Genomic DNA, 26,759 nt, shown 5'->3' with positions numbered 1-26,759 from the left:
ATAGACACATAAACAACATTAAAAACTGGATTTTCACCACAGGGGAACTTTAAATGGCCAGTGACAGTATCAAGAAAGCTGGAATTTGTCATAATCTTAAAGAGCTTCTGATATAAATGTATTTACAAAACTCATTTTAATTAAGATTTTTAAATGATCTGATATATTAGATAAAAGGAAACAGAGTTTCCATGTATGTAGGAATTATTATTATTATTTTATTTTTATTTTTTTACATACACCTATTTCCACTTGTGTAATTTCATAGCTTTAATAGCTTGTTCTATTATAATTCTATTGGTAATGTAAAAGTAGAAATTTATAAAATTAATAAGTTAATGAATGAAATGTAGATAAATAAATAAATTGAATGGTAGTAAAAAAAAAAGTATTAAAAATAAATATAAGGGTAGCAAATTGCGTTTATTGCATTAAATTGATAATTAGGCTAAAAAAATATTTACAAATATTTAAAGATGTTCATTAGTCATTGGAAAGAGTCAGCATATTTTAGCAGAGCAGGCACTGATAATAGTCAATGCTATTGATCTCCAAAAGGCCAGTAATCATCTGATCAATGTTTTGATTGATATATGTAGGTGTTTAACTATTGATTAGTGCGATTGTGTTGATTTTGCAGGGCCGCTGCTACGCTGGGGAGTGCAAGACGAGAGACAGTCAGTGTAAATATGTGTGGGGTCCAAGTGAGTGACCATTACCTGTCAACATCAAGATGATGATGATACTCTGTCGTTTTTGGTCATACACATAAGAGTAATGCAAACTGTAAAGGGCCTACTTTTATTTTTGTAAACTCACAATAACAACAAAATGTTGTTCTTTTGTAAAATAATGGCACTTTCTGTCGATACGGTCTCAGTGAACATGAGCACATGACAAGTGAACCGAAACTCAGTGTATACTCAGCGTCCACTTCTGCGGAGATGACGAGTCAGCATTGTTGACTTAATCTCTGCAGCCGGAAACACAGAAAACAATTATTAAAATGTTAAACAGTCTCATTCGGATTTTTTTCACAACACATTCATAATCATTACTTTTACTGGTGCGCTGTGACAAGCTTTATGTTTGAATTTGTGCGTATTTTATATAGGCAATTAAAGGAACATTATTATGATTTATGGCTTATTAATATAAAGCGCAATTAGTTGACTAATGACTTAAATGGTGGATACAGTAGAGTAGATCTACATTCAGTAAACTACCATTAGTCAAACTAGCTTATCTATACTGAAGTTTATTTTCTTTTTTCCCTTATTTCCCTCCTTTTTCTTTGTTTTCATACAGAGGCTGCGAGTTCTGAGAAGTTCTGCTATGAGAAGCTGAACACAGAGGGCTCAGAGAAGGGCAACTGTGGTCAAGATGGAGAGAAATGGATCCAGTGCAGTAAGCAGTGAGTTTTAAACCATTCAACCATTCTGGGAGGTTGCTTTCCGGCCCAAAACTAAAGATCCCACTTCTTCCTGGGATATTCTGATCTAGATATGGCTCGGGTGTTTTATTGTCCACCAGGAGAAAATTGTTTGCTTGCTTAGACGAGAAATAGCACAAACTCAACAAGCTGCATGTTGTGAAGTGTAATCCATGTCTCAAAAATACTTTGTAATATATATATATATATATATATATATATATATATATATTAGCCTCTTTCCCATATCTCTCACACTTTTAGTGCTGAGTTTTGTTGGTAAATTTGAATATGCACATACAAAGAAAAAAAAAAATTCCAACTCAACAGTCCTCTGCAATGGCAACACACACAATGCATTGTTTCTGATTTTCAGCAGGAGTATGTGCTATTGGTGTGAATTTGAGTATAATGTTCCTTACAGAAGTGTCGCTGTGATCTCTATATTTGCAGTGATGTGTTTTGCGGGTATCTGTTGTGCACTAACATGGGCCGAATCCCACGGATTGGAATTATGAAAGGAGAAATCACTCCCACAAACTTCAACCATCAGGGCAGACTGATCGACTGCAGGTGAGAAGCTCAGAGGCAAATACAGGGATCAATATGTTTTGCATCTATTGCAATATATCACAGTATTCATTACTGAGATTATGCTGCCAATATCAGAGTGCTCTGATCTGAACACACACACACTGTTTTCTCAGCGGTGGTCACGTCTTGCTGGATGATCAGACTGATCACGGTTATGTGGAGGATGGGACTCCATGTGGTCCGTCAATGATGTGTCTGGACAGGAAGTGTCTCCCTATTCAGGATCTGAACCTGAGCTCCTGTCCCACCGGACACAACGGACACATCTGTTCCAGTCATGGGGTGAGAACAATCCCGAATACACACACTGAATACATGTACATTTTCCTAAATCAATTTCTCATTATACATAGAAAGTAATACTTAGAAATAATTCATGTGATTTGTATTTTATGCATTGTTTTGGTTGATTTTAAATTTTAACAGGTGTGCAATAATGAGGCGGCTTGTACATGTGACACAACATGGGCGGGGACAGACTGTAGCATGCCTGACCCTCCAAAAGAACCGGCCCCTAGTGAAGATGAGGAACCCAAGGGTTTGTTGCTTTGCTCCTACACAAACACATATGCTTACACATACAAAAACAATAGAGCTCATTCATAAAACACTGCAGGAGGGATTTCAGTTTAAATAGTTTTTCTATTTCCAATGGATTCATTATCGATTTTTTTTAGGCTTAATGATTGAGGCTCAGAAGTTGGTTTGGATAGATTTTTTCACTTTAGCTTTGGAATGCATCATTCCTGAATAAAAGTATAATTTCTTTTTTAAATCCTACTGAATCCAAACTTTTGAACTATAATGTACTATTATTGTTTTTGTAGAAATAGTAATTTTAGTAGTTTAGTTGTCTGTCCACTGTAGTGCATATATGTGTTTCAATAAACAATAACAATAAAAGTTATTACATGACACATTTCCTAAAATCATAACGGCAACATTAGAGACAAGCGCCACCCAGTGGACAGGAAAGAATACATCAGAGAGAGGGAAACTACACTCTAAGAAAAGTCTCTGAAAATAGGGCACATATGAAGGAATTTTCCAAATAAAATTTTCACAGGTGTTTTACCCATATTTTGAATTACGCATTGCAGTAAAGGAAATGTCTGTAAACTTACTAGTTTACAGACTATAGAACTATACTAGTAGCTTTTTCTGCATTTTTTTTTTCTTACAGTGAGGCAGGGCCATTACAGGCAAACATAGATATGCTGCAGATCAAAGAATTGGGGCCATTAAGATAAAAAAACAAAAACAAAAAACAACTTTATTTAAATCATCCTTGCTGAATTAATGATTTAAAAATCTTCCCGACCCCAAACTTTTGAACAATGATCAGCAGAATGAACAAGCATAAGCAGGAAGTCCAAAAGGTAAGCTTGTTCAGAAATGGTGACAAAAACTTGATGAATAATATAATAGTGTCTTTCTCAAATGTCATTTAAATAAATTAATATTCAAATATTTGTTATTTATGACCCCAAATATTCAAATACAATATTTTTGAAAAATGCCCATCCCTAGTTTGATCAACATGTGAAGTGACCAACCACAGTTTGATACGTTGTCGTTACACGCAGTGTTATTAGGGCTGACCGGAAGAATTGAAATAACAAACCTCAAACATGGCATAAAATGCTGGATCTTTTTAAAACACCATCTGTTTTGCTGGAACAGATATTTTGAGTTCTAGCAAATCAAAGCTCATGTCCCGTTTTCCTACACTTGCCCAAACAGGTCCTAGTGCCACCAATCTCATCATAGGGTCCATCGCAGGGGCCATCCTGGTGGCAGCTATAGTCCTGGGTGGGACGGGCTGGGGGTTTAAGTAAGCACCAGTCTGCATGTCTCTTCGCTCTAGGCAACACTATACCTGCAGCTTACACTGATATGGTTTGGGTTTCTGCTGCAGATGCCGTACCAGGAGAGAAACGCTCTGCAGATGCCAACGGAGTGAACAACTGAGATCTAGGGCAAATAATGCAGAACTCTGAGCGTTAAAACCTGGTTTAAATTTCACTGCAGCAGAACCTCAAACCAGCTTGTAGGGCCCAGCTGAAATCCTGACCTGCATGTTAAAATGACACACAACTTCAGTTGTCATTCACCAAACTGGCATCTATAGCAAAGCTAGGAAGACTGAATCTACATACTGCAGAAAATCTCTTGATTGATGTGGGGAATAGATAGTTTAGAATCAGCTGAAACTAACAGCTTTAAAACTTTCAGACAATAATTAAATAAATTGTAATAGATGTTCTATGCAATTAAATGTATAATTAAATTCAGCTACAGTATTTTACTGCTGAATAATTAGCAACTGTTTCTACAGACCTCTATGCATTACCCGTCCGCCATATTGAAACAGTCAAAGCCGGTCCGTGAGCACTTGAGAGCAAGTTGATTGTGAGTCTGCAACCCACAGTAGTTATTAACATTTATCAGTATCCATAGCTGCAATAGTCTTTAACAGCTGATTTTCAGTTTGTCATTCATGTTAAAATTCTGCATATGGTAAATATCTCTCAGGGAGCCAGTTAACATACATAACCTGAAATGTTACCTTTCGAGTGGAACTCAATGCCGCATCATGGCTTGACGTAATTGAAACTTTAATATGAATGTCGTCACGCCACTGGACAATGCCTGCCCTACAAGGCTGTGTTTCTGCACAGACAGCTGTGAGCATGGGCTAATACCAGATCAACCTTGAAACCCTGGGGTTGAATCTGAATCCAGACTAAAATACCTGATGAATGTGTGCGGAGAGGACCATCCTTCCGCAACACAAACATCTTACAAAAGTGAGAGTCACCATGAGGTTCAGCATTTTTTCTGAAACTGACTCTAATGGCTCATATGGAGCTTCTGTTAACACTCCCAGGCCCAATGCTTGGTCCCAGGACGAAATTCGTGACTTGCAAATAGGCGTCAGCCATCTGGAACCATTCAAGAACGGAGACCCCAGAGGATGCCTCCCAACAGAAACCCCTTTTAAAGGTATGTGGCTAGCTGATATGGCGGCCACATATACCCTTATTGTAGACGGGGTCAAACCCGTTGACAGACATTCTTGAAGGAACTCCAGCACTGAACCGACCGGGCAGTTGACTGGATCCAAGTGGTGCTGCTCGCACCATGATATGAAAAGTTTTCTGATTTCCGGCCTGGGGTGGTAGATTGTCCCTTGCACTTGAGACAGAAGATCTTTCTGAAATGGAATCTACCATGGAATGCCATCCAAGGGAAAAATCAGGTCCGAGAACCATACTTGGGCCGGCCAGAACGGAGACACTATGAGAAAGTGGACTTGGTCTTGGCTGACCCTCGCTAGAACCCCCGGAAGCAGAGCCATCAAAGGAAAATGGCACGTCTGTACCATGATATCCAGTCCCAGAGGATCTGGAGGGTTTGAGGGCGAAAAAGAGGGGACAGTGGGTCGTCTCCTTGGAGGCAAACAGGTTCACTTCCGCTCTGGCGTACCCTTGGCATATGGACTCCACTACTTGTAAGTGGAGTCATCATTTCCCGGGCCTCAGCACTTGTCTCGACAGGATATCTGCTCCAAAGTTTGCATGCATGCCTGAAAAGGGAATATAAATGCAGACCGCCCTTGTGATTTATGTAAGAGACTACAGATGTGTTGTCTGTGTGGACTAACACATGATAGCCCCTTAGGAGTGGGATGAAGTGTTTCAAGTCCAAAAACACTGCCTTCATTTCTAGACAATTTATGCGTCAATGAAGATTTAGGTCCCCCCAAATCCCACTGGCTGGTCGTCCATTGAGAACCGCACCCCATCCTGTGACAGAGGCGTCCTTTGTTAAAGTCTTGTGACTGCAACACACCCCAAGATCCTGGCTCTTGTTCAGGAACCGTGACTCCTTCCAAAGTCATAGAGCATGTAGCCCATGGTACGTGACCCTTGCAACCCTGAAGGGAAGGCTCAGAGGATGAAATCCCCTGCTTTTGAGCCAGAACTGAAATGGTCTTATGTGCAGTTGGCCTAGTAGAATGATGCTGGCCACTGCCACCATGAGACCTAACAGGCTCTGAACTTGAAGAACTGAGTGCTCCTGACCTAGCTTGATATCTTTAAAAGCATTTAGAATCGATTCTACACATGCAGGAGACAGACTTGCCTGTATTGTGGTAAAGTCCCAAACCACCCCAAGGAAAGTGAATCTCTGAGCTGGAGAAAGCACACTTTTTACTTGCCGTTCAATCTCAACCGCAACTTTTTCAAGTGGGCGAGCACAACATGTCAATGTTGTGCCGTCAGCTCTTCCAATTGAGCCAGTATCAGCAAATCGTCTATTTAGTTCTGCACACGGATGCTTTGGAGTCTCAAAGGAGCCAGAGCGCCATCCATGCACTTGGTGAATGTGTATGGGGATAGAGCTAGGTCAAAGGGAAGAACTCAATACTGGTATGCTTCTTTTTAATTTATTTCTTTATTTTTCTAAGCCCACAAAAGTGAATCTGAGAAACTTCCTGTGTTCTGGCAGAATCTCGATGTGAAAGTAGGCATCCTTTAGATTTATTATCACAAACCAGTCCTTGAACTGGATTTGCGACACAACTAACTTTAGGGTAAGCATCTTGAATCTGTATGTCCAAAGAGTACAGTTCAGGCACCTCAGATCTAGAATTGCATGCAACCCTCATCTTTTTTTGGGCACAATATGGTACTGGCTGTAGAACCATAAGTTCCTCTCTGGAAGGGGTACACTTTCTATGGCCCCTTTTGCCAAGAGAGACTGTAGTTCTTGTTTGATGAAAACATTCCTGACTCCCGACGTACCACTGTAGCTACAACGCCATTGAATCGAGGTGGACAGAAGGCAAACCAAATCCTGTAAACTTTACTGAGATATGTTTTAGCACCCACTGACATATGTTTGTTGACATATGGATAATTTTTATGATAGCACTGGCCTGCTCGGCACCCTGAATCAGCAAACTGGCAGGGACCAACTGTGTCAGGACTTTGTCTTTACCATCCTAGAAGATCCTGTCTCCCCCAGGATGGCTGTGCCTGAGTGTGCTTCCCGGTCCCCTTTGTGAGGGGAAATAGGGGCCGCCACGTTGTCATTCTGTTCTTCCCTCCTATCACTGGCCCTGGCCTGGAGCGACTGGTGGATGGTGTCGACTCCTGGATATGGCGAGGGATTCAATCCCTGAACGCTGCTAGCAGTTTCCTAGACTCCTGGTATCTGTTGACGATGGTGTTGACAACATCACCGAACAGGGCAGAAGGCGAGATTAGGGTGTTCAGGAGAAAAGCCTTGTCCGTTTCCTTGATCCCCGTGAGGTTTAGCCACAGATGTCGCTCCATAACAACCATAGCAGCCATTGAAGGGCCATCGGTGTGACCATCTGCTTAGTTTCACGGAGGGCAAGGTCTGTGGCCCTGCATAGCTCTTTAACTGCATTCAGGGCAAACTCCTCTCCATAATCCAATTCTTAAAGCAGGTCTGCCTGGTAAGCCTGCAAAACTGCCATGGTGTGCAGGGACGCACCAGCCTGACCTGCTGCCATGTAAGCCATACCCACAAGGGCCGAAGTGACCCTGCAAGGCTTGGTGGGTAAGGCAGGTTTCCTCCACAACGATACACTTGAGGGAGAGAGACAGCCTGCAAGTGTCTCTTCCACCCTCTGCGCCTCCCGTACCCATGTCATGCATACCAACCACCATAGAATATGTTAAGGCGGCCTGCGTATACATTCATGCAGAGTACGAATTCCTCCAAGACCTAGATCAAGGAAATGCCTGTGAGGGTACTTATTTAAAGTACGACAAAAGGTTATTAAAACATAATGGTTTAAAATGTAAATTTTATGTAAAACTTTTTTATTCAGTCATGAAAGTATACTCGAAGTACACTTAAATTACGTTTATTTAAAAAAACTTTTGTGGTATTGTGGTAATGTGGTATTTTTGAAAATTCATTTTTTGACTGAGTATTGTCTGAAATGTTGATGTTCCAAGATGGCGGACGTGTTGGCGTGTCTGGAGTAGTCTAATGTGGTATCTAGAATAGATATCTATGCATACAAAGTTGTGACTGGTCACGAACTTCCTACAATGAACTTCATATTCACAATCAGTTTTAAAGGGCTTTTTCACCCAAAAATGAAAATCCTGTCATAATTTACTCACCCTCTTGTTGTTCCAAATGTATGACTTTCTTTCCAGAGTGCTCTTTTCTACACAATGAAAATGATATATAATTGTATAGTGATTTGATTAGATTACGATCCTTTATCTTATGATTGAGATGCATCATGAAATTTGAAATTGAGTCGCATTTCAATCAGATCGGATTCAGTTAGCTGTCAAACGTAATGCAAAAGTAACTGGAAAGACAATTTGCACTATACCGATATTGCACTAAATTAAACATCAGACTCGGCCTTCACATCTCAAAAATAGAATTTTGGATAATTTGTGCTTTAAAAAATAAATTCATCCAGGTTTGGAGGGTTAGTAAACGATGACTGAATTTCCCTTTTTGAGTGCACTGTTCCTTTAAGTGATGAAGTGTGGGGGTAAGTACTGGAGAAGTGTGGCGAGACATCATGTTAACCCTTGCACTCTCTTTCAGTCTTGTGTAAACTCAAGATGAGAGCAGGGTATCAGCCTTTGTGACATGACACGTGCTCTTCACTTCCTGTCTCCTAGCGGAGCTGCTGGCTGGCAAACCCACCTGGTACAGACAGCTCTCACTGGCACTGGTCTGCATGGCCAGGTCCATAAATGCTGGCATTTCACTCTCGCGCACAATTATACCGTCTGCATGGGGCTGTCCAGGAAATGCATCATTTTGGATGGGCGTTCACACTGACAGTGATTCACTACGTTCGCTGGAGGTTGCCAAATCACGGTAGAGTTAGTAGATGTTTCTACTCGACTGCAAAGTGCGTCAACTGTAGGTGGATCATGTTTGATTTATTCCCTTTGATAGTCTGATCAATGACATGGCGCTTAATTTTTTAATCTGGAATATATATTTATATCATAGTTGTGCAACCCACATGCAGAAAAAAAGACATAAAACAAGAACTGATATCAGAGAACACCTGCAGACCCTCATGACTGTGTGTCAATGAATACGTTTACATGTGCACCAATTAATCGCCGTGAGATGTTTACATGACACAAGAAAACCTCTTCACTCCCGGTTATGTGCAGATTTCATTATTCTGATTATTCGCTATTTCTTTTTTTCTTCTTTTTTTTACCATTCAGGGCTCGCAAAATCGCCTGCCCGACATCCCGGGGCTATTGTGTTTTCCAGTCGGGCTACCAAAATGCATAACCGGCCTGCCCGACGGGCTATCTGAAATAGTGTTCGCTTCAGTCTTGTTATAATCAGATTCAGCGCGTTCTTCATCTTCAATCCGCAGCAGCGCCGAGCAGAGCGGACAGGGTGTGTGTGTGTGTGTTGTGTTCATCTGAGTCTCATTGGTCTGTGGTGCTCGTCAATGTCAGAATATTTGAGATGACCAATCAAATCAAAGTAGGCGGGCTTTATGTTCACAAGAAGCTGCTGAGCACGAATTTGAGCAGAGCGACTCGACGCTTCAGTTTACGGTCAAGTGCGAGATAAGATGTAAGTAGCTAAACTAAACATTTCATAATGTGACAGCGTTTTTAGGTCATAAATGTGAAACGTATGACAAAAATAATCAGGCAAATGAATATATTTTTGTTGAATTTCGCCATTTTGAACTGAAAATAGGCCTATGTAATGTGACTAATAATTAGTTTACTGTCATTGTGAGGGGACATTAGCATTTACAAAGCCGTTTTCATCATAGGCACAAGATTAATAATGAATGTGTACATGTTGAGAATTAATATACAATTTGTAGCCTTCAGTAAATTAAAAAAGTTCAGCTTTAGGTGGGGAAGAGACAGGGCAAGATGAGGAGACTGAGAGAAAAAGAAAGAGTGATGGATAAGAAGTGAGAGCAGATATCATCTACTGCCTGCTGACATGGTTTTAAAGCTATATTTCTTATCCTTTTTTGGCCTTCAAACGTCTTGAAATGGACATATCAGAGAAATAAAAAATTTGAACCCCCTAATAACCTTAAATGTAGGACCTATTTGATTATAAAGACCTGTATTAGGAATAAGATCAATAATGAATGTGTACAGACTGTGAATGAATTTAATAAACTTAGTTAGGCTACCTAGCTTTCCTAGTAGCTTTCAGTAAATTAATGCATCTGAGAAAATGATTCATAAATCAGTTGACCCTAAGTTTACTTCACTGACAGACAAAAATGAAAAGCCTATATGAGTCAAAGCTCAGCTTTAGGAGGGGAAGAGACAGAGCAAGAGAAAAAGAGTGTGATGCTGATGAGGAGAGAAAAATAATCAGCTGCCCACTTACATGATTTTAAAGCTATTGTTATCCAATTTTTTTGGCCTTCAAAACATCTTAAAATGCACATATATAGATCAGAGAAATCAAAATTTTCTCGGGGGAGCACCCGAACCCCCCTAACTAGCATATCTCACATTCGGGATCTCAGTGATGAAAAAACCCTGCCATCTGTACGTTAATGAAACAAGTTAATAGTGAGTATTAGACACTAAACTAAAGAGTTGCTCAGCCCCCAATGAGAGTATGATAATAAATAAAAAAAAAATTTTAAAGTAACTTTTTAGTTTTAGATATGTGTTTTGAAAAAGTTTTTGATTCATTGTTTTGACTCCTAACCAATATTCTACATTAAAAATTGTAGTCTTTTTATATGGGCTAGTAAAATTCATTTCGGGCTACCAAAATCTGAAGAGTGCCTGCCCGAAGGCCTACCAGCGATTTTGAAATTTTGCGAGCCCTGCCATTATTTACAAATCCCAATGCACAGCATAAATGATGAACTTCCATACAGTCAGTGTGTTACTGGTCACTGTTGTAATCTACTCAAGTCAAATGCAAAACACATTTCTGTAGACGTATTGGATTTTTTTCGGTGATGAGCCTAAATTTTGTCATTTCAATGTTTTTGACCATCAATATACTGCATTATATTCATGTCGAACAGCGTGTTTGTCCCAAGCATATGCACACTTTAATCAGAGTGGAATATAGGCCTATGCCATTATAGTGTTTTACATGCCTGTTTATTGCAATTAAAAATGCCATTAATTGCATTGAGGGTTCATATAAACATACTCAATGTCATCATATCTAGTAAAATATCACATAATTTAACTCTTTATATTCATAATTTGGTAAGCTAATGTTATAAAATGGCATATGATGTGACCAAAAACAAAAAAACAAACAAATAATGATTATTGCAATGTGTGCTCTCCCACATGTATTCAAAATGAACTTTGGTAACACTTTATAATAAGGTTATTAACATTATCATTTGCTCATATGAATTCATATGTAATAATTAAAAGTTAATAAAAATTAAAATTTTCATCGTTAGTTCAAGTTAACTAATGTAGTGTCACCATTACTTTTTGCTGGATGGCTAGAGCACGTGACATTTTAGAGCGACTCAATTTAAAACTAAATAAATAAATAAAAAATGTATTGAACAACATTTAGGTTTTTCTTACTATATAAAACCAACATAGATACAAAGTGTACATTTCTACTACATTTTTAATATATATATATTTTTTTTTTTTATCTTGGACACACTGATTTGTCACATGATTGTCACCTCAAATCTCCAACTCTAACTGGTTGCTTGGTTTCCTGCAATGTGCTGTCAGTGTAAACGCCCTGAAGACCGACACCCCTTCAGTAGATCACATGAACACTGAGTGTGTCTGTTCTTCTTGAAGCAGTGCATTTCCACTGAAATAGTCCATTGCCAGCCTTTCGCTCTTTATGTCCTTGTCCGCTGACGTGAGGCTTGTTCTCTGTAGCGCACATTGTTCTGCTTCAGTTCCACAATGTGTAAACTGAATACAAATTTACTACCTAAGCAACACATTTCAGTGACCATGTGTAGTTAAACTATACAATTGGATTCTTCTTATTTGGATGCTGTGGAGCTGAAACAGATTCAAATTTGTATCTCAAAAACATCAGTGTTTTGTTTCCCAATAACTTTTTTCTTCTTTCCTCTTCTTCCAAACAACAAGAAACGTCAAACGGAAGGGATATGATCCAAGTGCTTCTGCCATCTAGAAGGAACGCTCCTGTCTCCGGAGCTTCTGTATTCTGGCATTAGTTATACTTGAAAATATTATACATAATAGTGAAGAATTCAACCAACAATACCTTAGTTGTGTAGCTCCACCCCCTTTTATAAGCTCCACCCTCTCTCTCAGAGCCAATTTATTGACATATACCCCCCTCTCCCCCAACAGCCAATCAGATCATTTTTACATTACAGAAGCATGACATCACAACGGCCTGGCCTTGGCACCTCTTTGAAGGTTTTGCATGGCTAATGCCCATATTCAGCAGAATACAACATAACGACCTTTAATTGTTTTCAACACGATCTCAGACCCCCATAATTTCTTGATTGTTTATTCGACAGAAGTAATTGATAGCTGCATGGCTTAGCCTTAGAGAGACATTATGGGATGGACTTGATTCTACATATAAACGGCCAGATAAATCTATAGGAATAGTTCATAGAAAAGTAAAAATTCTGTCATTATTTAGTCACCTTCATGTTGTTCCAAAACTGTGTGCCTTTCTATCTTCAGTGTGGCACTAAAGAAGATGTCAAGCAGAATATATTGGCAACTCTTGTATACTGTGTGTATGTATACAATTGAATGGCAACAAGCTCTAATAAGGTTAAAATAGCACAGTGAAAGTACCATAGTACACTCTGGCACAAGGCACAGCAGAACTACACGTTTACATTGAAGACACCAGACAGACAAAGAACTGAACTGAACGGAGGGTTTAAATACATAGACCAAACGATGGAGCGAGAGACATAAGGGTACATGATGACAGAATTTTCATTTTTGGGTGAATTATCCCTTTAAGATGGATAACATAATTTTTTTAAATATCTTTCTAATTCATTATTTTATTTATTTATTTTTTTCGTTGTTGTTTTTTACGGAGCACGTTTAGTGCCCATTTTTAGGAATGTTCATGACTAAATTGTTATACTTTTTTTTTTTAGTAAACATTAATATGTTAATATAAGTGAAGGTTGATTTCATATAAATCCTGTACATTTAATAGTGTGTGTGTTGTAAGTTGTCTGTTATTGTTGGTCTTTTGCTCTGATATGGGGCTGTGCAGCTGAATGTAAGTGATCTATAGATGCTGTACGTCACCATCCACTTTGAATGAGGAGGTGATTCTAAGCCAAAGATCTAAAGGAAAAAAGTGAGTTTCCGATGTAATACACAGCACTTTATAGTGATATTTTTCCCTCTGCTGGGGCGAGGTATTATTATGGTAACTGATCACCTGAAATTAGGGATGCACCGATACGATACCAGTATCGATACTGTGCTTGTTTACTCATAAAAATGCTCCGACACCACGCATCGTGTGTACAGTGTTTGTGTCCAGTCAAAGGAACACTGTCAACAGAGATGGGGACAAAAGAGAAGGCTGTCTATGAAGTAAATGTATCTAATTAGTGAAATATTAAACAAAATGTAGTAACGCCTCTATAGCTGTGGTGCATAAGTGGGAAAACGCACGGCGGATTGAGCGTACAGCAGCTTGCGAGCTTGTAGAGCTCATCCCTTTTTCAGACATCAGTGTAAAGTTTGTCATTTGGTTGAATATGGTGAAGAAAGGAGAGAGAGAGAACCTCTTTTGCTTGCTCTTGGTTGCTGAGAGTTCACTCAGCAAACATGCATCATTTGGATTAAAACTAAATCGTATATGTAAGTAAAACATGAACTGTTACATGATTTATGTATAACGAGTGGTTCCCTACATAGAGTGGTGTAGGTATGACAAAACGTGGTTAACATTTTAGCACGTCCGGTTCCATCGTCCTGAAGTCATTACGTTTTTTGAATGGGGTGTTTGGTTAAATGGATAAAATAAGGTCTGCGGTGAACACAAGCTCAAGACACTTTCATGTTTTATTCTACAACATAAAATGCATCAGTATCACCCCACTCATGATTTTTTTTTAAGCTGTTGCGTGTCTTGAAAAAGGCAGTTGCTAACAAGTGGTTTAATGTGACTACAGAGGCTGTCGAGGAGATTAAACTTCATCACACTGAACAGATAAACTCAATCCGCTTTTACACCATCATCATGCTTATAATTGTGCTCTTATAAACTATTCTAAATCAAACGTTCTGGGAAAATGTTTTTTGATAAAACGGAAGCTTAGTGATGAAACGTTGCATTCGTGGGACTGTGGTGTAGTTCGTTCTATCCTACCTTTAGCTTTTTACTTCTGGCGACTGCATTTCGACTTCAGAATTCATCAGGCATCCAGGGCAGGCCGGGGTGGAGCAGGTTTCCAGGGTGGATCAGGCCGGGCAGGAGTCCAGGTCGGATGGGCGGCAGTGGTTCAGTGGTTCATGTAGGTTGTCTACAAACCGAAAGGTTGGTGGTTCAATCCCCGGTTCCACCTGACCAAGTGTCGAGGTGTCCTTGAGCAAGACACCTAACCCCAGCTGCTCCCGACGAGCTGGATCGCCTTGCATGGCTGACACCGCCGTCGGTGTATGAATGAGTGAGTGAATGGGTGAATGTGAGGCAATATTGTAAAGCGCTTTGGTGGCCATTGGGTCTGTGAAAGCGCTATATAAATGCAGTCCATTTACCATGTATGCTTCAGGGGGCCCGGGCGGATGCAATGCTTCAGGGGGTCAGGCGGCCATCTTGTCAGTCGCAGAGGTGGCCATCTTTTCCGAAGACACTGGCGTAGAGTCGGACATTTTGTTCGAAGACAGACATAGAAGCGGCCATCTTGTCTGAGGACACCGGCCATCCTGTCAGAAGACACAGGCGTGGAGGCAGCCATCTTGTTCCAAGACACAAGCGTGGGGGCGGTCATCTTGTCCGAGGGCTCTGGAACGGCTGCAACCATCTTGGCCTAAGGGGTCACGGGATGGAGTTTGTGTGTGCTGCCCACATACACAAAAATAGCTGTGGCCATGATGATCAGTGCTGTATCATCTGGAGCTGACTCAGGCATGGCGGCCATCTTCTTCGAGGACTCTGGAAGGGTGGCCATGACAAGCCGAGGCTCTGGAAGGGTGACCTTGACGTGAAGACGCTCAGGCTTGGCAGGCATGACGTGAAGAAGCTCAGGCTCGGCAGGCATGACGTGAAGAAGCTCAGGCTCGGCAGGCATGATGTGAAGAGTCTCGGGCTTTGCAGACGTGACGTGGAGAGGCTCTGGTGTGGGAACCAAAGGACAGGGATGTACATAAAACACAGGACTAGCAATCATCAGACCTGGGCATGCTGGTGACTGTGGTGGGCCAAGGCCCGTGGGAACTGGATGTTGGTGTATTGTGCCCCTGACCCCCAAAAGACGTTTAGGGGAAGCGTCCTCCTCAACCTCCCTGATTGTGAAGGAGGACACAGTCAACTGCAGCGCATAATCTAGAAACTGAATGAGTGACCCTCGAGGACCATCAGGGATGAGAGTTGATTGATAAAATTCATTGAGTACATAACAGAAAAAATCTATGGGAGCATAATCTGGGAGGTTAGAGAAATTGGCAATGTTCAAGAAGTCCTGGATATGGTCCTCGAGTGGTCGATTACCTTGATGTAGGCAGATGATCTGAACTGCTGGATCTATAGGGACTGTCTTCTGTAACAAAACTGCTCTGATACTCGAAGGTTGAGGATCCAAACACAGTATTTATTGAACAGGGTAATCCAAAAATGTAATCCAGATAACAGGCAAGAGGTCATAAACACAAAGTAAGCAGTCCAAACAAACAAACAAAAAAGTTAGGGGACCCAGGCAAAAAGGGGAATCCAAGAAACAGACAAAGTTAAAAAACCAAGAACATGGGAAGAACAGAGAATGTTCGGTATTGCAGTAGAGACACTAAACAACTGTTACTGTAACAAGACTTTGCAGGGACTGAATGTGAAAACCAGGCTTATATGGGGTGAGCTAAACAAGGTAAAGACATACAGGTGAATGTGATCATGGCTGATTAGTCTGGGCAAAGGATTATGGGAAATTTAGTTTGTGGATGTGTGGTGATTGTCCGGGTTGGAGTGCCCTCTGATGGTTATCCCGGGCACTCTCACTGGTGATCGTTACACCAACAGGGGGTCGCGTCATATTTTAAAAAGTTTTGAGCAGTGAGCATTAAAGCTGCAGCCCGTAACTTTTGTGTTCAAAATTTACATCATGAATCCATTTTTCAAACAGTGTTTTTGTCTTATCCTGAATCACTATGGTACACCTATAATATGTTTCTATTAGCCTATATTCATTCATTTTTTCCTACACACCAGTGTGAATACTGATATTTTTGTTATTGCATTTCAAATAGGGCCAATTTATAGGCTACTCCTAGGCTTACGTTTTTTAAATTACAAATGGCCTACTGATGTTTTTGTTATTTTATTTTTTTAATATTATAGGCTATTATTTAAAACAACATTTTTTTTCATCCTTGCTGCAAGCTTACAAGAGCGATAATATCATTAAATGTGAAGGGGGGCTCTAAAATATTTTCTTGGGGAAAAAAGGGTCTCAGACAATAAAAGGTTGGGAACCACTGTCGTATCGGACTCGTTCTGGGGAAAAATGGTATCGGTGCATCCCTACCTGAAATACATGCAATAACCCTGATCAGTCCTTTAAATATACCTTGTTACATCTGCTTAACGTAATTGTAATTGTACACCCAATCTGTTGGTCAAGACATATTATTCAGACCTTATTATATGGCCTTTCTCGTCCATCTCCCTCAGCTGTCAGTGCTGCTAACCCTACTGGAAATGATTGCTTTGCTGCATGAATTCACTATAGTGGGCATATTACTCCGTAAGTATGAAGTACGAGTGCCCAACCCCATAGGAATATGTATATTAAATACAGAAACTGTGCTGTGCTGTTTGTGCATGTCAGCTACAAAACTTTTATTTACTGTACTATGCAAAATAATTTGATGCACAGAGTGAAGGGTTAAAACAGTAAAATACCACATTGAAATATCACAGTTGACCCTGTTTTTTTAGCCATGATGTGATAGTTATGCTGAGCTTTACGTATCAGGAAAAATAACATCTTTATGGCTCATTATCCTTTAATAAAAAGGAATGAATGTATTTCCTTCTGTTAATAAAAAATACTTCCCAGGTTACTTTTTCACATTTGAGGTTTCAGGTGCGATTTTGGACACTTGCCTTTTATATTTTCTCTGTTTTTCATCATCTCTGTTCATTAGCCTAAATGTTCCTCCATTTACCTGCTGCTGTTACTCTGAACTATAGAGAAATAAACAATAAAATCAACAGTATTTTATACCTCTGCCTGTGGTTTCTTGTGTTTATTTAATCTGGGATATTTCCCATGGTTTTAAGATGGTAAGCTGTAAATAATCCATCATTGGTTAATGATTTACATAGGCATAAGGAATAACAGTAAACATGCTTTGTTCAAGATGAGCCAATCTTAAGGTATTTTCTTAAGGAAATTAAATATTACTCTGAGATTCTCCAAAACAAATGGCATTTCAGCCCGCCAAAACGGACGGGGTTGACTGTCTATGTAAGTTGGTGCTGAATGACATTGTCAGAATCTTTCGTCTGAGGAATGGTAGCATCAACTCGTGTGCAAGCATAGTAGCATGGTCAACACATTCTCACTCGCAACTCGTCACATATGGAGGCTTGGTCAGGACCCCTTGGTGTCACTTTTTTATGGGTACACCTTTGGCGTCATTTTTCAACATGCAGGGTTTAACAACGCTCAACTGCAGGTAGAACAGCATTCAGAAGTGAGTTTAACCACGCTCCTGTAACCTGCACAAGGTTACTGGAGTGCAACCCTCTACTCTGCCAGAGGGTGGCACGTACACCCCGGGGAATAAAAAAAAAAAAAAAAACACACCTTTCCTCCGGTGCAGACGTTGCCAAAAAGCATCAAGGACTGGTTGAAAGCTGTGAGAGAGAGAGTTAAGCCGCATGACTCTGCAAGCTCCTCAAGATACCTCCGATTGGTTTTTAGAGAGGGATAGATCATCTGAATCTGACCCTGGCGGTCAGTGGCGAGCCAACCGCAGAAGTCAGTTAATGGACCAGGAGCCTGGTGTGGCCAGCCGTGGCATCTTTGGAACCATCATCATCCTGTGCCTTCATTTGAAATACAGCTAAGAACACACGTAAACCTACCCGGTAGTGAAAAGAACATACATACACCAAGGACTCTTCTTTTGTTTGAGGTTGTTTATTTTGGGGTTTTATTGTGCGCTGTGCACTCAGGAAGCCGGCTTAGGTAGGCAGGGAATGTAAATAACTGTCTTTAATTTTGTATAATACATTTCTCAAACTTACCTGTTTTGTGTTGTCTGTTCTCTGCTGACCTTTTACTACGTCAGGCTCCGTAGTCGTACCTAGAGTTTCTGATATTAGCCCAGCTTTAATTCATAGCTAATTAAATTAGTTATCAGTTACACTTACCTGACGCGGGTTACACTCCATGCCACGTGCAAGTAAGCAGTTTAAGCAATATCTTGTCATAGGTAAGTGACACTGCTTTAACTAGAGGTGATGCATGCTGGATAATGTATTTTTTTATCGGAGGTTGGTTTATATTGATATAAAGAATGATATGACAATAAAGAATCAGTCTGAATATATAATATACTATGATTGTGTCCGATTAATTCATGTTTTTTATTTATTTATATTTATTAAATCCTCTAAATTAATAACGCTGACGTCATTGTATTAGGCGATCCCAAGGTCCATTGCGATTCTCCACTCGGTAAGTAGAAGAGTTAATTAATAGAGATGGAGACAATTCTTAAATTTACACATCAAAAACTGTTGAATCAGCACAGGAGGTTGTGTTTAGAACCTTTAGATGTGTAAGGTGGCAATTTCTTATGACTAAATGATAGAAGACATTATAAAAATATATTGCTGCACAAAATGTGCAGGCTAGCAAAGTTAGCTAATTAAATTCAAGTTCATTTTTGTTGTATGTAATCATCCAAGGTACAATCACAGGGGAATGTAAGATTTTCATTATTGCATTAACTCACAACTACTATTAAGCCACTTTAGCCAACATTATAAATGTTCAGATGAAGAACAGTGTTGCCAGATTGGTTTGTTTTCCAGCCCAGTAATTGTTAAAAATCCAAGCAAAATTATATAATAAACACCAAAGGACGGGGCTTACGCCAAAGAACCTCATAATATAAAACTTTCTTGCTCTTGCTGGTTTGTTAATAAATGAATGCTTTTTTACGTCATTTTGCCTCCCGAGTTTTTCTGGTAGAACTGATGTTAACAAGCAGAATCAATGAAGAAAAGAGAAACAACGAGAACTACCACTGACTTCAAGCCACAGGCTCAGATGAAATCAACTGAAGAAAAAAAGAAGACATTAAAGGGGTCATAAACTGGATTATTTTATTATGTTTCCTGCGGTGCCCTTATAATGTTAGTATGATTTTTACATCAAAAACTGTCAGAATTTAGAAATAAAAGGCATTTTTCCAAGCCTGATTTTAACCTCTGATTTGAACGCTTTGTTTGAAGAAGCGTGTTTGCTGTGAGACTTCAGTGTAAACGCCCAGTGCTGTTATTGGCTGCTGTGAGACTTCAGTGTAAACGCCCTCTGCTGTGATTGGCTGCTGTGAGACTTCAGTGTAAACGCCCACTGCTGTGATTGGCTGCTGTGAGACTTCAGTGTAAACACCCTCTGCTGTGATTGGCTGCTGTGAGACTTCAGTGTAAACGCCCACTGCTGTGATTGGCTGCTGTGAGACTTCAGTGTAAACACCCTCTGCTGTGATTGGCTGCTGTGAGACTTCAGTGTAAATGCCCAGTGCTGTTATTGGCTGCTGTGAGACTTCAGTGTAAACGCCCTCTGCTGTGATTGGCTGCTGTGAGACTTCAGCGTAAACGCCCACTGCTGTGATTGGCTGCTGTGAGACTTCAGTGTAAACGCCCACTGCTGTGATTGGCTGCTGTGAGACTTCAGTGTAAACGCCCACTGCTGTGATTGGCTGCTGTGAGACTTCAGTGTAAACGCCCACTGCTGTGATTGGCTGACAGCTGTGCATATGAAATTGCTAGCATTACATGTGGAACTCTCTCAAATACTTTTACTTTACAGCTATTGAGATTAACAAATCTGAAGAAGTTTTTCTGTTTTATATATTTATTGATTTGCACACAAAAACAAAGTAAAGGCACTTGGATAACAATAACAAACATATTTGTATACAACTTTTTTCAAATTGTCTCCTTTTTTTTAAATAAAAAAAATAAAAATAATAATACAAAATATATATTTATACATTTATAAAAAAAAAAAAATACATATATATATATATATATAAAATAAAAAAATATAAAAGGGGGAGTGCGTGTTAGAGTTAGGCCTAGTTAGTCTGGAAAAATTGCATAAATGGTTGCCACTTATTGTAAAATTTGGCGAGACTACCTTTCTTAGAATATCTTATTTTTTCCAGTCTTAGAAAAGACATGACATCAGTCATCCAAAGTGTACTGGATGGGGCATTTGTTGCTTTCCAATTAAGAAGAAGATGGCGTCTCACTATCAAGGAAGTGAAAGCCAGGACCTCTAACTGCGCTGATGAAAAACAGTGGTATTCTTGAGGAGTACCAAAAATGGCTACATGCGGAGAAATATCAATGGTCTTGAGGAGCACTTTAGACATGGTGTCAAAATAAGTTTGCCAAATATTTCCTAGGGTTGGGCAAAAGAAAAACATATGTGCAAGATTACAGGGCGAACTAGAGCATCTGTCACAGACATCAATTGTATTAGGGAAAATTTGCGATAGTCGGGTTTTAGAATAGTGACATCTGAACACTAATTTAAATTGTATTAAGGTCAAGCGGGCACAGATTGAGGCTTTATGAATACCGTTTAAAACAGAGTCCCACCAGTCAACATCAAAGGCCAAACCCAACTCTTTCTCCCAAGCCTCCTTCGTCCTAGTGATTAAATGATCATCATAGGACTGGATAGTACCATAGACTTTAGAAATTAAAGATCTTTGTGAAAAATTCAACTGTAAAAGACTGTCCCATGTCTGCTCAGGAGGAATTTGCGGAAAATTAGGAAATAAACATTTTACACAGTTCCTAATTTGAAAATACCTAAAAAGATGTGAAGGTGAGAGGCCAAACTCGCTAGTTAGATCTGTGAAAGAACAAAAAACCCCATCTTTATAAAAATCCTTAAAACATTTCAGACCCTTATCATGCCATAAAGTGAAAATGGAATCAGTAAATGCAGGTTTGAATGCATAATTCCTCAACAGTGGACTTGATATGGTGAGAGTAAGAAATTTAAAATGCTTTCTAAATTGAAACCATATCTTTAATGTGGAAATGACCACTGGGTTGCTAGTAAAGCCAGAGGGGTTGACTGAAGCCACACCAGACAGTATTGCCAGTAAAGAGGATGAGGGACATGATTGTATTTCCAACTGACACCAAGGTATATTGACCAATTTTAGCCAAAATAAAGTTTTAGTTATATTCGTAGCCCAATAATAAACTTTGAAATTTGGTAGAGAGAGGCCACCATCAAATTTGCAATTCTGAAGTAGTTTTAGCCTAACTCTAGGTGTCTTACCAATCCACAGAAAATTAGATATAACTGAATCAATATTTTTGAAAAAACTTTTAGATAAAAATATAGGTAGGCACTGGAACAGAAACAAGAATTTTGGGAGGACATTCATTTTAACCACATTAATTCTACCAATCAGGGAAAGGGGGAGGGAACCTCATCTTTGGAAATCAGCCTTAATCTCAGTTAATAGGGGAGAAAAGTTTACATCATAAAGAGTTTTGTAGGACCTGGCCACATGAACCCCCAGATACTTAAATCCCGAAGGACTCAGTTTGAAGGGAATATCAGATTGAGAGAGCTGCATTGCCAGGTCATTGACCGGGTAACATTCACTCTTTGAGACATTGATCTTGTACCCCGAAAACGAACCAAATCTATGAAAAAAAGAAAGAATAACGGGGCACGCCCCTACAGGATTTGTGATATACAATAACAGATCGTCAGCGTATAAAGAAAGTTTGAATTCGACCCGGGAAACGCGTAATGCCGTTAAAAATGGGGAAAGACCTCAAATAAATGGACAGAGGTTCTATTGCAAGAGCAAAGAGGAGGGGAGACAGAGGACAACCTTGTCTACAGCCACGATTTAAGGGAAAATAACTAGATTGAACGTTATTAGTTGTGATACTGACGCAAGGTGATGTATAAAGAAGACGTATCCATGATATAAAAACATTACCAAAAACCAAATTTCGTCAAAACTGCAAACAAGTAACTCCATTCAACTCTGTCAAACGCCTTTTCTGCGTCAACAGAAATTACAACTTCTGGAATGGCAGCGGTTCCCTTCGAATAGATAACATTTAATAAGGTACGGACATTATAAAAAAGCTGACGTCCTTTTATGAAGCCAGTCTGCTCCTGAGATATAATTGTTGGAAGCACCTTCTCTAGACGACATGCCAAAGCTTTCGCAAGAACTTTTGTATCGACATTCATCAAAGAGATAGGTCGATAAGAAGTACAGAGTTCGGGATCCTTGCCCTTTTTCAGAAGAACGCTAATAGAAGCCTGTCTCAAAGTGAAAGGGAGAGAGCCATTTGACAGAGATTCTACATAAACAGCATGTAATAGCGGAATGAGTTGATTATGGAATGCCTTGAAAAATTCAACCGGGAACCCGTCTGGCCCAGGAGACTTATTATTTTGCATATTTTGTAGAGCCAATGTAAGTTCTTGCATAGTCAGTGGAGCGTCCAACTGATCAATTACATCTATGTTCATATCCGGAAAATCTAGGTCTTGCAAAAACGTATCCATATCACTCAAGTCCGATGGAAATTCTGAACTATACAAAGATTTATAAAAGGATGAAAATACTGAATTTATAAGGTCAGGTTCCTCTACCAACATCCCAGACTCATCTCTGACACGGGGTATTAAACGTGAGGCTGCTTATCGACACAATCGGTGAGCTAGCAATCTACCAGATTTATCTCCATATTCGTAGTATTTGGCCCGAGAATGTAGAAGTAATCGCTCTGCTTCATTAGTTGTGATCAAGTCTAATTCAGTTTTTAATACCACACGCCGCCTTAATAAATCAGGAGACGTGGATGTGGCAAGCTGTTGATCCACAGATTCCAAATCAGCTGATAATTTTTTAATGGTTGACGTTCTTAATTTCTTCAAGTGAGCGGAATATGAAATAATCTGTCCCCTTAAGTAGGCCTTTAAAGATTCCCACAGGAGCGTATTAGAAATGGGTTCTGATTCAGATTGGTTGAGAGATATAAAATCCTCAATTGTACTTATGATAAATTTATGAAATTTATCATCAGACAAAAGAGATATGTTAAATCTCCAGTGGGTGGAGTAACGAGATTCAGAGGAGAACTGAATTTCCAAGGTTAAAGGCGAATGATCTGAAATAATAATCGGATGGAAAGAAGTATCTGTCACCTTGGGCATCAGTCTGGCATCAATAAAAAAATAGTCAATACGGGAAAATGTCTGGTGTACATGTGAATAAAAGGAGTATTGCCTGCCAGTTGGATTACGAACCCTCCAGGGGTCAATGTAGCCATTGTTGGACATAAAACTACTTAGAGTTCTAGCCATTTGTGACTGATTCAAGTTGGCTTTGGAACGGTCTAGCTGAGAATTTACAACACAATTCATGTCCCCGCCAAATATAAAAAATACGTCATTTAAAGATGGTAATATCTTAAACAGATTATTAAAAAAACTAGGATTATCAAAATTTGGTGCATATACGTTGACAAGTAGAACTGGAACCTGGTATATAGTCCCTAAAATGATCAAATACCTGCCGTCCTTGTCAGAAATGATTTTGGTCTGTGTAAATGGGACTGATTTACTAATCAGAATGGCAACCCCCCTGGCTTTAGAATTGAAGCTGGAATGGAATACTTCCGAAACCCAGGGACATCTCAACCGTGTCTGGTCATTATTTCGCATGTGGGTCTCCTGCAGAAAAACAATATCAGGCTTTAAACGCTTTAAATGAGAAAACGTCTCAGGTTACGACTGTAACCTATGTTCCCTGAGAACAGGGAACGAGACACTACGTCAGAATGACGCAATGGGGAAACGCCTCAGGCGTGACAGGTGTCTGAAATCACTATCAAATCACGGCAATCACATTGACCGGCGACAGCCCGTGAATCATTAACGTGAATGATTAACATGCGACCTGCAAGTATAAAAGGGCGCCTTGCAAACATGACAAACATCCTATCGTCTGAAGGGACTGTTGCAGGCAGGCCCCGAGGCATGGCAGGAAGACGTAGTGTCTCGTTCCCTGTTCTCAGGGAACATAGGTTACAGTCGTAACCTGAGACGTTCCCTTTCGAAAGGGAACTCTACACTACGTCAGAATGACGCAATGGGGAACGATATACCAACGCCACCATGCTAAGGGGAGTGCATGCCCAATGGCAGTGACAACTGTCAGAACCGGCAATTCAAATGAACGCTAGAACCACTCACCCCCAGGTCACACTGGGCTGTCAGTGACAGCACTCCCTACGGTCATAGCCCAAGCTATATGATACCACAGAAAACCTCCATAAACATAGTTTAGTGAAAGGTCTACCTGGGCCTGCTCAAGGGCCTAGGACCACAACTCCAACTTCTTAGAAGGGGTCCCTTCTAGGGAATGTGGCTAGGGAACCTGAGGGAACCCCAGCCAGTCACTATTCAGGGGAACGTGCCACCTGAAATGCCACCAGGCAGGCCTGACCTGGTGTCACCATATAAGACACTACAGTCTGCCACTTCCTGTCTGTCCGAAGACAGAGCCTCTGGACACTTGCCTTTAGGAAGGCATCCAACCCGAGGGACTGCGAAGCAGGCAGTGAACCACTCGGACCGGATCTCAGAGACGGGATATCCTGGAGAGTATGACTCAGCATAGTGCTTTACAACCCTTGCCAGCGAGGGGAGTTTCTCTACTCGATCCACGGATCAACCCAGTGTTTGTGTTTCAAAACACTAAGGAGGCCTGTGAGGGCCTAAGGACTGATCTAACTGGGAGGCCTCATGAGAGGCCTACGACCGACTGATCAGACTCAGGAGACCACATACTCATACTGACCCTCAGTGAGGGGAGCATTAGATCTACCTGGTAGGCAACCAGGCTGTAGCAGGATAAAGAGGTTCCAGGAGGGAACCCGTAGCAGAGAATACAAACTTGAGTCGAGCCAGGGCGCAAGCTCACCTTCGGTAGCTGCCTGATAAGGTCTGCTAAACTGAAAGTAAGCGGCCACTAGCTTACAAAACCCAGCACCACAGTGAAACTACTCAGGGAGACCTGGAGAGGCCTACAACCTGACAACCACAGTATGTGGGAGCTCACCTTCAGAGAGGCCTGGTGAAGCCTACTATCTGATAACCACAAACGTGGGAGCTCACTTTCAGAGAGGCCTGGAGAGGCCTACTACCTGACAACCACAGTATGTGGGAGCTCACCTTCAGAGAGGCCTGGTGAAGCCTACTATCTGATAACCACAAAACGTGGGAGCTCACTTTCAGAGAGGCCTGGAGAGGCCTACTACCTGAAAAACCATGCTAAGTGGAAACACACAGTAAGTGGGAGCTACAGATGTGGCCTTTAAAAATGCGCGTCTCAGAGAGAAGAATGCTGCGAGCACTTCCGAAATTCTGCGGGATCGTGCAGAAGGGGGATTAGATGTTGGACGCAGGAAATAATAAAACCTGTAGATGGCAGTCGAGTTTCATGTGGCCATACTGAGTTGACGAAGTATGACGAATACAATGTTTTCTTTTGCCAGTTACATAAACAGTCACATATTCTTCATAAAAATCTGACTCAAACGCGCATCATTTGTCTTATTTTTTTTTCTGTGTACTTACAGTAGAAGAGACGTGATGTAGGCTATGATAACTGAGTCTTATAACACAATAATTTGCGAAGACCTTTGAAGAGACCGAGATCATTTGCGCATTATCATTATCTAATTTTACATTTAGTTCATTTTTGCATCTTAACGTTTTAAATAGTTTTAACATGGTTGTAATGCGCTTTTCTGCATTACTGTACAGTACTTTTTATATTATCATGTTTCCCTTATAGGCGTCGATTTCGGTGGGGACGGTGGGTATGCACCCACCAGATTTCGTCATGAGTCATTTTGTACCCACCACTTTTAACTTCAGTCCATAATAATTTGACTTTGGGTTCTATTGACCGTTTTCAGTGGTTATGAGGAGCTTAATTAATTTAACCTGAGATGTGCGTTATATCGCCTTTTGATCATTCGTGTTGTCGATTTTTGACAGTTTCATTATATGTTCATAATAATTTGATTCATAATTATGTCATTTTTTTCTAAAAGTAAAAAAAAACTTTTCTAAAAGCAATATTCTAAAGAGATACAAAGACAGTGTACGCCACCAGATTTCGTCATGAGTCATTTTGTACCCACTACTTTTAACTTCCGTTGACCGTTTTCAGTGGTTATGAGGAGCAATATGAGAGAGAATTTT

The 26,759-nt window shown here is 40.3% G+C and overlaps 1 protein-coding gene across 2 annotated transcripts in view; it reads left to right on the top strand.

Moving 5' to 3' along the window:
- Positions 1 to 13,605, top strand: part of adam23b (ADAM metallopeptidase domain 23b) — a 42,633-nt gene extending 29,028 nt beyond the window's left edge. Inside the window, exons 20-26 of one of the 2 annotated variants that reach the window (XM_079880552.1) lie at positions 641 to 704; positions 1,309 to 1,414; positions 1,886 to 2,005; positions 2,140 to 2,308; positions 2,453 to 2,564; positions 3,770 to 3,860; positions 12,160 to 13,605. In XM_079880552.1, coding sequence (XP_079736678.1) covers positions 641 to 704; positions 1,309 to 1,414; positions 1,886 to 2,005; positions 2,140 to 2,308; positions 2,453 to 2,564; positions 3,770 to 3,860; positions 12,160 to 12,205 — 708 coding nt within the window. In that variant the 3' untranslated portion in view covers positions 12,206 to 13,605. Of the gene's footprint in view, positions 1 to 640; positions 705 to 1,308; positions 1,415 to 1,885; positions 2,006 to 2,139; positions 2,309 to 2,452; positions 2,565 to 3,769; positions 3,861 to 8,641; positions 9,177 to 12,159 lie in introns of those variants that run through there. The other variant, XM_079880553.1, reaches the window with a different exon arrangement.
- Positions 13,606 to 26,759: the final 13,154 nt, after the last annotated feature.

The sequence above is a fragment of the Squalius cephalus genome (assembly GCF_949319135.1).
Source record: "Squalius cephalus genome assembly, chromosome: 9".
Classification (NCBI taxonomy): Eukaryota; Metazoa; Chordata; class Actinopteri; order Cypriniformes; family Leuciscidae; genus Squalius; species Squalius cephalus.
This window is presented reverse-complemented; position numbering and strand designations above follow the sequence as displayed.